Raw genomic sequence first — 14,903 nt, 5'->3', positions numbered from 1 at the left:
AACATACAGAAAGAGATAAAGGAGATGTTTTAAAGAGTGATCCCTTTTTTTAATTCATTTGTTTTTATGTATGTGGACATTGTGGGATGAACACCAGAGTTTTACTTATCCGTAAGACTGGGTAGCACATAAAACAGTTCAAGGAGAAAACTTTTTCTTGAACTTTGTTGCAGTTTATGTAAAAAACGAGTACAGAAATTCGACATAATCTGCTGGAAACTTTACCATTTTGCAGGACTAAATAGTATCTCAGTACTTTTTAAACACTGACCAAATTGCGTCCGTTGAACAAAGTATAAAACTACAAAATAATAAAAGTTGCATTCTTACATTTTTGATCAAATATCGCCTGAATTAAAATACATTTTGTAGCTTTTTCTTTGTTTTTTATTTAGGCACAAGTGCAAAAAGAAGGTTTTTAGTTTTTTAAAACACAACTAAAGTATATTTTAGAAATTCTTATGATGTCCAGGTCTATTTATGTTTGTGTATCAGTGATATTCACATTTTTTTTAACTCTAGAATAAACCACTAATCTTTACAGGGTTTTACTGCGGAAATTCAGACTTCCCAGAGAACATGAATGTAAGTTGTTTTAATAATGCTGCACTTATTACATCCTGTACCTTTCAATTCAGTTACGTTGTTAAAAAAATACTTGAAAAAAGAGTTTCCAGTTTAAGGTTTAGTTTTAATTTGATTTGTTTATGACACAGTTAAAAGTACAGTCCTTGAAAAAATGAAAGTTCATCAAAACCCTTATTACACCTCACATTTGGCCTGAGAGCAGTGATAAAACTGCTTCTAAACCGGTTTTATTTGGACACCACAATGCTGATTTAATGAACTAGAGTTAAACGGATTCTGTTTTACACTGTGTGCGTATTTCAGGTTTCAACACTAAAACCTTTCCTGTGTAGAGTTCGTGACCCACCGGTGCACGTGTGCTCCTGTTGACATGCAATGTTAAAAATAACTCTGCTCTAGATTCATTTCAGCATGGACTTGTGGAGAGACAGATCTTGGAGGTGCTCCACGGTTTGCACCACACCAAAGCCCACCGGACGGAAAATGATCCGTCTGCTGCTTCTCGGACCCCGAGCCAACCAGTCGTGGGCCAGGAGGCTGGAAGTGTCTGCCGGAAAGTGATCCAAGCCCAGGATGTGTGTCCTATCTGTCAAGAAGAGCTGCTGGAGAAAAAACTGCCTGTGTCTTACTGCAGGTGCGTAGGCGGCTGTGGTCGGGGCTTTACACTGTTATTGTGTCCGTATAGTCATGTTTTCAGGATGATGTAAGATGTTCTCGTCAACTTTTGTTGCACTCCTGGCCAGAACATGACCCTGTACAGCATTTCCAGCTGTTGACATACAGCTTGTGGAACCCACGAGCACACATCTGCGGATGTTGTAAAATTAGGTTCAAATCTCCTGATATTCCCGGAGGAGGACATTTCATTCAAACACAAAGAAATAATATTAAAAAAAAATTTATTTTTGCACTCTGCACCCTCCTTTTCTCTCCCAGGTTCGGCTGTGGCAATAACGTCCACATCTCTTGCATGAAAGTGTGGGCAGATCACCAGAGACTCTCAGACAGGGAGGAAACAGTGAAGTGCCCTCTGTGCAGGGAGGACTTCAGCTCTTTGAAGTTACTCCAGGAGCAGGTGAAAAATGCAGCAAAGCTCTTCACCGCCGCTGAAAGAGAGAAGGCAGACAGACACCTGGGAGTTTTCTGTCACAGCTGCCGGATCTCCCATGTCACTGGCAGATGTTTCAAGTAAGCAAGCAGCAATCATAACTAAGTTTGGGCTTAAAAATGTAGAAGAACCTAGGTATCATAAGCAGTTTGAGTCTTTGTGGCTTTGTAGCTTATATTAAGTAGCTGTATTTGACATTTGTCTTCTTCTTTAATCCCTGTTATCATCTTTTCAGATGCACAGTCTGCAGTTACTTCTATCTATGTGAGGACTGCTCAAAGAAGGGCTGCCACACACAACATCCACTCGCTACACGAACAGTAAGCTATTGAAATAATACTTGTACTGCATCAGTTATGCTCCCAACTCAGGCTTTAAATATGACCAACTACGAGTCTTGATTAAAATCGTCATATTTCGGTTGTTTTTAGTTTTAATGAACAAGCATTTTCCATCATCTTGGAGTATAACTGCCAAATAAAAACTCTGGTTCGACCTCAAACAGAAAAGGAGAGAGAAGTGGCACCTTGTGACAGAGAACCTGAGTGATGAACCAAAGGGAGCGACCTCTCAGCCAGCGAGTGACAGGTGAGTTATTTAATACATCCAGAAAATCTTCTTTGTTTTCCTTACAGTTTACACACTAACTCAAAAAGGTAGAACAAAAAAACCTCTGAGTAAGAATAACTGTCACTATTTACAGATAATAAGATTCTTTTGCTCACCATTTCGCATCTTCCTACTCAGCACCATACCTGTAGCTGCAGACCCTCTACCAGAAAATATATTGGCGTGTGTACCTGTGGTCAGGGTGAGACTGGGGTCTCGTCTCTTGGATGAGGGACAACAGTGTCGAATCTGTCTGCAGGATTTTGTCCTGGGCCAGCGTGTCCGAACTCTGCCCTGCCATCACAAGGTAAAACATTTCACTGTGTCCTTGCATATCACATCTTTAAGAAATCAGATTTATATTGTTACATTATGTCTCAACACTAACTCACAGGATAATAATTTATAACTGCACTTTATTCAAATCAACAACTCAAACTCAAAATATCTTTTATTATGAATCTGTGAAGTACATCAACTACTATATATCAGACTGACTGCTGAGCCTTTGTATTTTTATTGTAAAACTTTACAATTATAATGATTTCAACAAATGTAAAAAGAAAAACTTCACAGAACCCCCTCCTCTCTCGCCTCCCCTCCTCACATTTTCACTCACACTTCAGTTCCACACAGACTGTGTGGACGGGATCCTGCAGAAGTCCAACTCCTGCCCCTTGGATGGATATGTCATTTATAATCCCTTGACTAGAAGAACCAGTGAAAGGAAGACCTCCCCTAAGTCGGCTTCCTGCCTTCTCAGTGACTTTGCCAAACGACCAGAAATGAACTTTAAGGACCTGTTTATTCCAGGAGTGGCACTGCGGGACAGGAACACTAAAGTCACTCCCTCACACGGTTCTCTGAACTTAGAGGTGCTGACAGGCTCTTCAGTAACTTCAAACACCCAGCAAAAGTTAATAACTGGCAGGTTTCAAGGCTTGTGCATAGGTACAGCAGACACTGTGACGAAGGAAGGAAAAAGAGAGTTGCAGAGAAAACAAACTTCTCATATTCCTGAAGGCAGCTCCACATTTGATCACCGAAGTAAATCTGACTCCGGTGCACATTCCTCAAAAAATACAGCAAGAAAACACAGCCCTGCTTCACCTAACAGGTGTTCTGCAGTGGCAAAAATCAGAGAGCAACCTCAGCTGGAACTTTTCGTAGGTTTATTTAGACCAGAGCCCGAGCACACAGCTACATTGGCCTCTCCTGCCAGGCGGTCTCGACTGCAACCCAAAAGGACAAGCATGACAACCATTAAAGAAACAAACAGACTCACTTCAGAGCTAAGAATGACTGGAGTCTTAATAAACACACAGCATCAGAGGGAGACAGACACTTAAATGTACTACAGTTAGTTTTTAACCGCCTACCACCAGGTCGGATTCGGTCAGATTCCCCTTGAAATCAATAAAGACTGTGGAAACGCTACAGCTGTGTGAAATTATGCTTTTGTGTCATATGTCTAAAATCTAAGTTCTGTATTCATCCAATGCACACTTCCAAGTTGGTAAAAGAATGAGGCTTCTGAACAATAATTGGTATCAAGTAACTTTATTAATTTAGTGCACAAAAAGGCAAGACTAATAACACTACTATCATTACAGAGGTAAACACAAGAGGTGCCCATTTTGAAAGAAACAAAAGCCCGTGAAGTTCAATGGCTAGACACAAGAGGAGCACACTATAGAACATTAAAATCAATACAAATACATTCAGCAAAATCACTTTAAAAATGGAGTGGCAGTAGGTTTGATTTGCTTGTCAAGAATTATCAGCACAAAGTGTTCACAAACTACTCCTCGCGTTGTTGAGTAAGCTGGGATATACTGTATTTTCAAGCTGATGACTAGCAGGAGAAAGTATTTTTCATTTGTAAGCATACTGAATGATTAAGTGCTCAACTTGTTGCTACATTTAAAATTACAAAGCTCAGGCTTGTTAGACACTCCCTTGAAAAGACACTCGCCCTTTACGCTAACCTTAAAAAAAAAAGGAATATTGATAACGTCTCTCATATGACACTGGCTCAAAACCTTGTCATTCAATTCACTCAGTGGACACACCTCTCAGACCTTTGCTTTAAGATGGGAGAAAAACAGCACAAAATAAATTAAATCACAGCCACATAATACATAAAATGTTGCTTTACTATATACAGTACATACAAAAGAACACATGAAGGTAGCTGAATCGAGCCTTATACATACAAAATGAACTCATCTGTGAAAGATTTACAGTAGTACCATGACGGAAGACTAAATATAGCAAAAATGTGGCTGCAAGTTACTCTTTAAATTTTAATTCATGGTAAATATTGCTAGTAGAACCACTTTATGGTGTTCATGGTGAGTGTTTTGCCAAACTTTATCATGAATGACCAATGATGTCGGTATTCGTTATTGTAGTGTTGCCACTGTTGTATTTACACACTGAAAATTCAATAGGTTTGTGGGAAAGCTGTGCCAGTGTAACAAATGGGCTCATATTAAAGTGTGGTGTGCTTTATTTGACTCAAGACAAAAGCTGCCATGTCAGTTAGTCGAGGACAGATATGAAACGCAGGCATACATGTGTTGTTTTACATTTTACCTCAGTAAAATACTTCTGTATACATATTTGTTGGAAATTGCTTAAAACCAAACAAGACTAAGAGTTAACACCCATATTAGTGGCTCTGTGAGGTTGTACTTAACCACAGTAGTGCTAACATTTGTTAATTAGAAGTAAACAGCTGAGGCTGATGGGAATGTAGTTTTGTAAATAAATATTAGTTAGTATTGGACAAAATTAAATTTGACCTGACTGGCTTATTACAATTCAGAATGAGGAAATCCATCCAATAGTCTTTCACACAAAACCACAAATGTCAACCTCACGGTGGCGCTAGAGGAAGTTTAATCACCAGAGTCAGAGGGATTCATCGTCTGGGCACCCTGAATGTCTGGACAACATTTTATGGCAATCCATAAAATAGTTGTTGAGATATTTCAGTCTGGACCAGTGTAGTGGCGTGAACGACCAACTGCGGACTGATAGTGCCATCCCTAGAGCCACGACCACTCTGGGGACCATATGTTCATCACCATTATCTTCACACTTTCAACTGATCAGTTTAAAAACATCTTTCTTTCTTCAGTCATATCTCTAAATTTAAAAAAGGTCATGTTGATCAGGAAGTAAATATATTTTTGTCAAACGTATTAAGAGGTTTGGAACCACATGTTGTGAATGCAAAACTCCAAGGCACCGAATGCATGTATGGAAATAATTACAAGGGATAATACTAAATGTTATTAAAAAACGAAATATGCACATCTTTTGAGAGACTAAACAGAGGGCGTTGGCCTCCTTTACTTAACACTGTGAATTGCTAATATGAATTAATATATCAAATTGTGACATCAGCTGTGCAGTTTTAATAATTTTAACAGCACCCTTCCAAACAATCAGAAATTACTTCTTTCTCAGTGTGTTAACAGTAGCTGGTTGTACCATCAGTTGCTTCAGACATTGGATGTGGTTTGAAATGTATTTACGGGTAATCATAGTGTAGAAGTCTTTGGGTACTATTGTTACAATAGTTCCTTACAGTAGTTACAGTTGGCAGCACAATACTCCTTTCAGGACTAGACAATGAAATGAATCATTCAGTCCACAGGTAATCTGACAGCTACGATGACGTAATGTTAGCTCTACATTAAAACACAAAATATTTTCATACACACGAGAAAACATTCATTTTCATGCATTCTAAAGTAACCGTAGGCTTAAATCCTTGAATATGAGGTGTGACAACTTCAAAATGGCAGCTTTAGTTTTAAAATGTTCATCTGCATTTTACTCTGATATAATTGAGTATTTCATGTCGTGAGTTAAAAACTTTTAAGTCTTTTCATGAACCCCAGAGTTTCTTTTTAAGCAAAATGAGGCAATGTGATTGAAACAAGATGTCAGCACTGAAAACCGGGAAAGCTTCTATATCTTATTTAATTTACAGCAGGCATTTATGGTGAGGATAAGTGCACTACACATAGACCTGTATCTGTGTCCGTCCTGCAAACTCACCAGATTTTACTAAATATAGACAAATACCGTGCCTTTTGTAATCACATTTAATGACTACAGGCAGTAAGAAGGCACCCTCTATAATGCCAGTACTGGGGACAATGGGACATCGTGTTCACACGGACATTTTGCTGTGAAGAATCTCGCTGGTGATCTTCAGATTCGAGAAATTGATGAACAATGGTGCACAAACTCGTCTTAACAGCAGCTACATAATGCTTGAACATGACATAGATCCTGTTTTACTTCTTGAGCTAGCTTATGCATTCTTTGGCAAAGTTGTACAATTACATAAATCAACAACAACAATGCCTGTGTGAGCACAAGTGGTAAAAACTAATTTGGATTACTCAGCACTGATGTGACATCATGTGATGAAAATAGCTCAAAATCGGTGAAACGGTAAACGGTGGACATTTAAATTAAGCACTGATGGAAAAAATGCTTGTCTCGATGTTTGCCATGCTCTAACTTCGCTTGGTCAGAGGTCTCCCCTCACGGACATGCTTGGCACTCCTCTTTTCCGTCTTCCCCTTCTCCCTCACCTTCCTCAGGCGACGTGGAGGCGGCGTACCTCTCGATTCGCTGTCCTCCTGAGCGCTGGATGTATCCATCCCGTCTCGCTCTTCAGGAATGTTGGGAATAGCCCCGCTGCTCCCGTCTAAAATGTTCCTCAGGGTAGGGTCCTCCGGTGTACAGGTGGCTGTCGTGCCACTCTCACTGCTGCTCAGGTCCTGCTCTTCACTGTAACGCCCCCCTCGGCTGTGGTGCGACAGGGAAGATGCCCTGATCGAAGGCCTGTCACGCTCTGTCTCACGGATGTTCTGCAGAGGCTCGTTCATGTCCACCCCAGAGTCCAGGCTTGTGTCGTTGCTGCTCGGCGGGCGGTGGCGGCCCTGAAGCTCAATAATAGAGTGGCGAACCTGGGCGGCCGGCTTCCCGTCTAAGGACACAAACCAGGCCCTGGGGTGAGAAGACAAGGGCTTGCCCCGGGTCAGCTCCAGCAAGGTGCGCTCTGAAATCCCCTGCAGCTCGCTGGGTACGCCATGCCCACTGCTGAAGGCCTCCATACCAGCTGCCTCATTAAGAGTCCCAGGCACAGAGACGGAGGATTCGAGGAGGTTACTGTAGCGTCCCCACACGCCTGCGTTAGGGCCTTGGCCTTGGGGAGGAGTCTCCAGAGGCTGGGGCTCATCTTGGTTGCTCTGCTGCGGGCTGCTCCCACCTTGGGAGTGGTGGTGAGGGACTTTGGGTAGTGTCTGGGTGTAGCTGTCTTTATTTGCAGGCTCTGAGTGAGCATCATACTCAACTGCATTGCGGGGGAAAGTAGCCGACTTGCAGCCTGACAGTTGCTGCTCCTGAGCACTAAAAAGCTCCGGCGCCTGAATAATAGCCAGCGGCTGGTTGTAGATATGAACCAGCTTGTCTTGAAAGAAGTTGTCAGAGTTCATGTTGGCCCGGTTCTGCTCCGACTTGTCCCGAAGCCGAGCCACCTCTTCACTGTTGATGTAGTGAGATGACGGCTGTGGGCCTTTGATCCGATCCGCGGCGATGTTCTCATAAAAAGCAGCAGCCGGGCGACTCCCTGGATCCTCCACATAGATGTTGTAGTTGGCCTTGTGCCTCGGCGTGGACGAGGGTTCACACTGGACACTGCAGGAAGCGAGGCTGTTGTCACCAGAACGGAACAGTAAACCCTCTTCCATGTGGGTGGAGGTGGTCTGGTCTTTCTTCACCACTGTGAGTTTGGAAAAGCGTGCTCTCCTCCTCCTGGGCTCTCGATGAGAACTTCTGTATAAAGAATGAACAGAACTGAATAAGGATGGACTGCAGTTTCATAGTGTTGCTTTCCAAACATGTTAGGCCAATTAAGGGCAAGTTAAAGGGACACGTTGCCATTTTTTATTTTAAGATGCTATTTTTACCTACCAGAACCTTCTTTAAAAGGGTCTGTGGAATAAACTATTAACATGTATTTGATATAGTGTCATAGTCAGTTGAATTGTGTTTACCTTGTTTAAAGCCTGGCAACTTTACTTCATCTTGAAAATAAGTATATCTGTGACGCTCACTCACAAATAAATTCTAAACAATAACATTTCTGAGGATATTTCTCACCCGCACTGACACAGCAGCAAGGAAAGGAGTCCAATCACTAAAACCAGCATTCCTCCCAGTATTCCCATCAACAGGTAGCTGTGGTATGATAGGAAATCCAAAGAGCTTCCATGTCCCAGGTAATCTAAATGGTCAGATTTATAGATGGAGAGAAAACAGTTATCAATACAAAAGCCAGTAGACCGCTACACAACCTGTGTTTTCACAAGTTCATGAAGGCAGATGAGTTGTGTACCGTTTGGTGAGGGAAGAGGGGCAGCGATCCAGTGGCCCAGATGGGAAGCGGTGTAGGTCCAAACCAGCTCATCACCAACTGTTCTCACTATTCCCAGACCCTGATTCTCCCAGGCACCTTCAAACAGCGTACAGATTAGCTTTACCTGATGTCATTGTACAGTTTTAATTGCGTTTATGTGCTTTAAAGAGTAGGCTTGAGTCAGTTTTAAGATCCTAATTCAGAGAGAAAGTGAACTTGTATTTTATGTTCTTCCAAATGCTAGATCTCTCTATTTATTAATCTTTTCTTTTTCTTGTATTAAGCATGTGTCAGTCTTAAGTTGCAGTGTAATTCTTTATTCGTACCAGTCTTCAGATTAAAGGCCCAGGCAGGCACAGTATCAGCAGCCCTGAGGCGCGTGTGGTGTCCCAGGGGCAGGCTGATCTGAATGGGCCCTCGAACCTGGAGCTCCTCACCACCGGAGTACAGCAGGACATTGATGGCTGCCACCGCCTTCAGCTCGATGCTTCTGAACACTGCAGACACGAGGAGTAAATTCAAGTAAATTCAAGTAAATTCTTAAAACTTTTAGTTGTTTAAACATTGTCTTATAACCATGTTTTAAGGAATGATCATAAAACAAGCTGCAAGATCTGCTTGATTTAAAAATACTGATCCTTGTGTCCAACAAAATATCAACACGTTGGCTCACTTTTTCTTCCCATTTAGTGTATTTTGAGAATGATGTCCTGCCAAGACTACAATTTAATGACCAAACCTAAACAGTAAACCCTCACAGAGACTAAGAATCAACTGCTTTAAACATTAATGAGGCCTTACTGTGTTTAACGCTCACCTGATTTGCTGCTGATGATGCCTGGAGTGCAGTTGGCACAGTCTTTAGCTAGGTGGTGCTGTGGTACAGTCAGGTACGCTGTCAATGAGGAGATGTTACTCTTGTCAGACAACGGGAGGAGGTTCTTGGGGAACTTAACCTTGGGTTGGGAGGAGCTGTCTGTAAAAACAAGATGGCATATGATTGGATAAAATCTGGGCATATGAAGCAGCATGTTTATATACACAATGTAGCTTTGGGTGATAAAAAGACACATTTTTTGCAGCCTTGTCAATCCCTTTCTAATGTTCGACTTGAATCTGTGCAAATCAAAAACTACTCAAATAAACTGGTTAAAGTTGTCACATTTAGCTCAGTTAAATCCTAAAATGCAGCCTAAAAAGGAACTGATTTAGAGTAAAGTGTCTTTTCTTCTACAAATTAAAGTTCTTCTTTGCTCATTGAGATGAAGGTAAATTGACTCTGGCCTCTAAACTTACCAGGTAACTTCCCGGTGATGAGTACCGAGTCTTCAAACAGCCAGATGTTCCCCTGACTGTGAGGGAGCAGCAGCAACGTCACAGCAGAGAAAACTGCAAGAAGACAAATGAAAGGTCACACATAAAACACAAACACTGATATTTTTCAGCCTTTTCTCCATTATAGGTGGAAATGTGAGTGATCAAAAGGGGCAAAAGTGTGTTATAATCTCTCTATCCGCTTTATCTATAAATAATCATTCTTTAAAAGACAGTATTGAAAAATTATTTTAAATCGGTTTCAAATATTTACTGAGATTATAAGTGCAGAGAGAGGTCTAGTTTTCTTCTTCATTCTCCTTTGTTTTTTGGGAATACGAGCTGTTTATTGTAAACTTGTAGGCCTGTAATACCACCAGCAGATGGCATCACTATCTCAGAAGCCTCTGTTTAGGGTTCAGCTGTCTGGCTCGGAAGCACAAAAGGGAGGCGCCTCTGATGATGCAGAGCAAAGCAGGTCTCGACAGATGACACTTCTATCATCTGATTTTCGTCCCTCGTAACACCTACTCCATCTTTGCTTGGAAAGACCACCTCCCTGCCTCTGGTTCAGACCAGCAAGAGGGAAGTGGGAACACAGACAATAGAGTGAGACCCGAGGCCCCCCTTTTTACACCAGCGCGATATCGGTGTGGCTACAGAGCCCCCACCCCCCTCTGCATTTGATTCGGTGCAGGACAAAGACAGTTTGCTGAGGCAGGCATATGTTCCTGCCGAGCTCTTGCCTCTACATGCTGCCGTAGAGACAATCAATAAAATGACTACAGGACACGGCGTCGGGTTACACTTCACTGTACAATGGGAACATAAATTGCTTCATCATGAACAAACCTCAGTGACAAGTTGTATGTTGTTGCAGACACTTCATTAATCTGTAATGAACATGAATAATGCAGTTGTGTGAATACCGTGGTCGGCATTACTGAAAAAAAGTGCTTAAAATAGCTAATATTTTCCCCTTAGTTGCAATATTTTTCAACCTTAAACAGCCTTCCATTACATTATTTTCTTTGTTTTCATAACTAAAACATATCTCTATGAAGAACAATGCATGTTTTTCTGAGAGAGATCAGCCAAATGCCTTAATTGTGTTTGTTCCCCATGAGCCGATCGATCCCTGTTGGACAATCCTCTTTTAGCCTCCCTTCAAGGGGAGTTCAGGGTCAGCTGTGACCCTGGAGCTGCTGAGGTTAACCTCCAGCACGAGCGAATGTCAACAACAGAATATTTAGCCCATGAATATGATTAATATGAACGCTTGCGTGCAGCTTACTGTCACTTTGTGTTGTGCAGAGGTGAGAAAGGAGCCAAGGTTTGAACTTCTCTCTCTAGCTCTCATTTTTTTGGTGCATTTTTGGCATCTTTTGAAGTAATTAATGGACTAACAACAGGGCTGTTTGTCCTCCTGTCAGAGAAGCCATGCTTATGACTCAGAGGTAGTCGCCTGAGTAAACAATGATTGTGTGAATGTGTGGACATCACGCTCAGAGACATCTCACACCATTAGATGTCAGCCAGTCCAGTCCAGTCCCAGGTTTAAAATAGCTGTTGTGGGGTGTTACTCACTCGGTCTCTTGGTGGTGCTCCAGGGCAGCGGGCTGGGGACGTAGCCTTCCATGGTGCCCAGCAGAGTCAGACTGAGGACTGGACTGTACGCTACCCAGAGCAGAACGTCACCTCTCTCCCCTGTTTGGGCAGAGCTCCTCAGTGTGTGGTTTACGTAAACCTCCACTGAAGCACCCGGCAGCGGCTGACGGGTCACCATGTCCCTTACCAAGACCTTCAAGGCGAACAGGGACTCTGTGGAGAATAGTCATTTGATTTAAACTTTCAAATTGTCGCTTTGTGACTTTTAAAAGACTTGATTTGTTTATATGTATCCCCTTTTAATATCACCTTGAGATAAAAATGTAACCGAAGCCACAGGAGATCTAGTAAAAGAAATCCAAGTATTTATTTGCATGTCTCTGCATGTGTTCTATCTGTATGCAGACCAGCAGCCTCCACCACTTCCTCTCAGCAGTACTCAGTAACCTTTCCCTCGCCATGAAAAAGTGATGAGGCAGGCACAGCTGAATCAGTGGGAGAATGAAAAATACATCAAACCCAAGTGACAGAGAAGAAAAGCTACACTGCCCGGCCATGTTTCTTCCAGTCCGACACGGCCGCTTACGAATGCATTTTGCACTTATGTTGTACAACTCTAGTTTTCAGCCTTCTTCTGTCTTTTTAAAATCTTGATCAGAAAGCAGTCGCTAAAGTTTTTAAGTTCAAATTCACTAGGAACTAGTAAGAGTAGAAAAGAGTTTAAATGTAATCTTCCAGGACAACATGTATCTGTCTTTTTGCCCCGAATGGATGTATTGAGCTTAATAAGTGAACGTCGTGGCTGCTGGGGTTCCTAGAGAGCATTCAACTGTGTTTGTTTTTGTTTTTTTTAATTTGGCATTAACAGTAGGTAAACCCACCAAATGTAAACAGAGGCCATCGATGAGCACAGGCTCACCTGCTGTATCAGCAGAGCAGAGCAGGATTACCATTCCCCATTAATATCACCTGCTCAGGCCACAAAGATAAAAACCTTAATCCCTCAAACCTCCACATTACACATCTTAATCCTATTAGTCTGTTGGCCAGACTGCCTGTGAATTCTATCCAATAGCTTATCAATACAAATAGCCTATCATTCAGATACATAGCTTGGTGTTAAGGATAGTTAAGAGCTAAAAGAGATCATATATAATAACATATACTTGTAAAAGTTTTCTCCAATTAGCTGCCTATAGCTTACACAGCTTTTCCTTCATTGCATTCAGAATCAGATTTTTCCACTCACATAAATAGTTACATTAAAGTGAAAGTGTCAGACTGAATACAGTTTCACCTTCTGTGCCATTTTTGTACATTTTAAAATCTATAAATAAACACACTTAAAGCTTCTGCCCTAGAAAAACCAAAGGAAACTGCAGCATCCTCCTAACCTAAACAGCAATGCAATGATGCAACGCTATCTAAAGAGATGTCAGCCTAACAAAAACAAACTGCCTAACATGATGCACAGCACCTGAATCACTTATGAGTCACACAGTTTGGTCTGTTGCAGCTCATTTCCATTTCCTCTAACAATGACTGACTCCAGCAGAGAGCCTGTTTCTGTTTACCTGCTGCGGAGGGGCTGAGGAGTCGCCCTGGGGCGGTCGGGTCGGTGGCAGACGGGTCTCCGACCGCAAAGGTGAGGCCATTGTCCCCGGGCGAGGAGGAGGGCAGGCCGCCGCCCTCCTCCGCTGCTCTCACCGGCCCATCCAGGCACGAAATCAAAAGCAGCGACTGCAGAAAGAGCAGCGGCAGCAGCGGCGGCAGGTAGCGTTCAGCAGCGGGCATGGCGAGAGGGGGAGCAGGCTCAAAGACATACCGGACCGCGAGAGACGAGCTCGGGAGGAGGAGAACGAGGTCCAGCAGGGTTTGTCCTTATCAGCAAGGCCTCGTCCCTCTCACGGTTTCTTGTAACGTTGATGCGCACATACGGGGGAAAAACCCCGCGGAGAAAGGATGAGCTGGTGCTGAGGCTGGGCGTGTGTGGCCGAAGATCGTTTATGGTGGAGAAGATGTGTCACTCAGTGGAACAAAAACAAAAAAACAACGCTGGTTTATCATTATGATTTTGCCCTTACATGTTAATGACACAGCTTGCGTGTTGTTGGTACTAAAATACATGCAAATACTTACAAAAGCGTAGTTGTTTAAGTCATTTATGAAGAAAAATGTCTAATACTAAAATGGGAATATGTGCTGCTCTGTAATGTTTCTGAGATTACTATTTAAATTACTATTTTCTAACATTTTATAGACAACATAAGGAATGGAAACTATTGTTTGATAATAATCGAGACGCTGTACCACGAAAAAGCCCCAGAGTGAGAGGTCTTTCCGTGTTGGTCATCTTTGATAAGACGGGAGATGCTGTTACATCATCGGGGGTCTGCGTGGCCCTCTGTCGGTAAACTGAGATCCCTGGTTGTCTATATTTCTTTATATATCTCCACTGCTTTGAGGAAAATGTGGACACCCACCAATCAAATCACATAAACAAACCTGTTAGAATTTAGACGATTTATTAGGTCATAAACTAAACCTTTAATATATAGTAAAATAGTGTATAGTGGTTCTCTCCTCCCATGTCTTTCATTGCAATCAAGACAATTATTACCCCTTAAATAAACCAGCTTCACATCCTTCTGAACACCTACTTCATTAATATGGAAGATAAAAATAATTACTTATTAATTAATAAATACATAAAAAAATGCTAAAACACACACATGGATGAAACAATAAAACCATAATTGAGAAAATTACATTTTTCTGGTTTTTTTTGCAATTATATTTCTACATTTATTTGTTTAGATGTATCTAAATATTCAGGTATATAGATACTTAAATGAAATCCAAATGGGAGATCATGTTACTCTGTTACTCTGACATATCAACTTAAACGGAGTAGAAGGATTTATGATGTGTACAATTATTAAATATCACTTAACTCATTTGTGTGTTTTTCAGTACTCTAATGTGAGCTAATTCTCCCTGATCTTCCTCCAGAGTCAACCAGCAGAGCTCAGTGGTTCCCAGCAGCATCAAACACACCTGGACTCCATATTTATGGTCTGTACATGCACCGCAGCAGGTACAGCCAAATAAAGTGAATGAAAAAACTAGGGCTTAATGCAGTCATGCAAATGAACAACTAACCTTTCATCTTTTTCACATTCAATTTGACTTTTTCCTCATTTATTTAGTCAATAATCAAAACTTTCT

At 41.8% G+C, this 14,903-nt stretch overlaps 2 protein-coding genes across 2 annotated transcripts in view; one reads left to right on the top strand and one right to left on the bottom strand.

The window, feature by feature from the left end:
* Nucleotides 1-3,677, top strand: part of zswim2 (zinc finger, SWIM-type containing 2) — a 4,561-nt gene extending 884 nt beyond the window's left edge. Inside the window, exons 2-8 of the mRNA XM_035677374.1 lie at nt 545-585; nt 988-1,222; nt 1,525-1,776; nt 1,932-2,016; nt 2,202-2,284; nt 2,444-2,612; nt 2,932-3,677. Coding sequence (XP_035533267.1) covers nt 545-585; nt 988-1,222; nt 1,525-1,776; nt 1,932-2,016; nt 2,202-2,284; nt 2,444-2,612; nt 2,932-3,654 — 1,588 coding nt within the window. The 3' untranslated portion in view covers nt 3,655-3,677. The remainder of the gene's footprint in view (nt 1-544; nt 586-987; nt 1,223-1,524; nt 1,777-1,931; nt 2,017-2,201; nt 2,285-2,443; nt 2,613-2,931) is intronic.
* Nucleotides 3,678-5,290: 1,613 nt separating this feature from the next.
* LOC118339743 (protein FAM171B) lies at nt 5,291-13,637 on the bottom strand (the record flags this gene model as incomplete). Its single annotated transcript, XM_035677455.1, is given in 8 exon segments — nt 5,291-8,170; nt 8,498-8,621; nt 8,733-8,849; nt 9,080-9,250; nt 9,571-9,729; nt 10,050-10,142; nt 11,655-11,888; nt 13,250-13,637. Coding segments are annotated over 8 exon segments (2,442 nt in total). The 5' UTR covers nt 13,470-13,637.
* Between the last annotated feature and the right edge of the window lie 1,266 nt (nt 13,638-14,903).

This window comes from Morone saxatilis, unplaced genomic scaffold, assembly GCF_004916995.1.
Source record: "Morone saxatilis isolate NCDOM2014 unplaced genomic scaffold, NCSU_SB_2.0 Contig6, whole genome shotgun sequence".
NCBI classification, from domain to species: domain Eukaryota; kingdom Metazoa; phylum Chordata; class Actinopteri; family Moronidae; genus Morone; species Morone saxatilis.
Note: the sequence above shows the minus strand (reverse complement) of the source record. Positions and strands in the feature narration are given on the sequence as shown.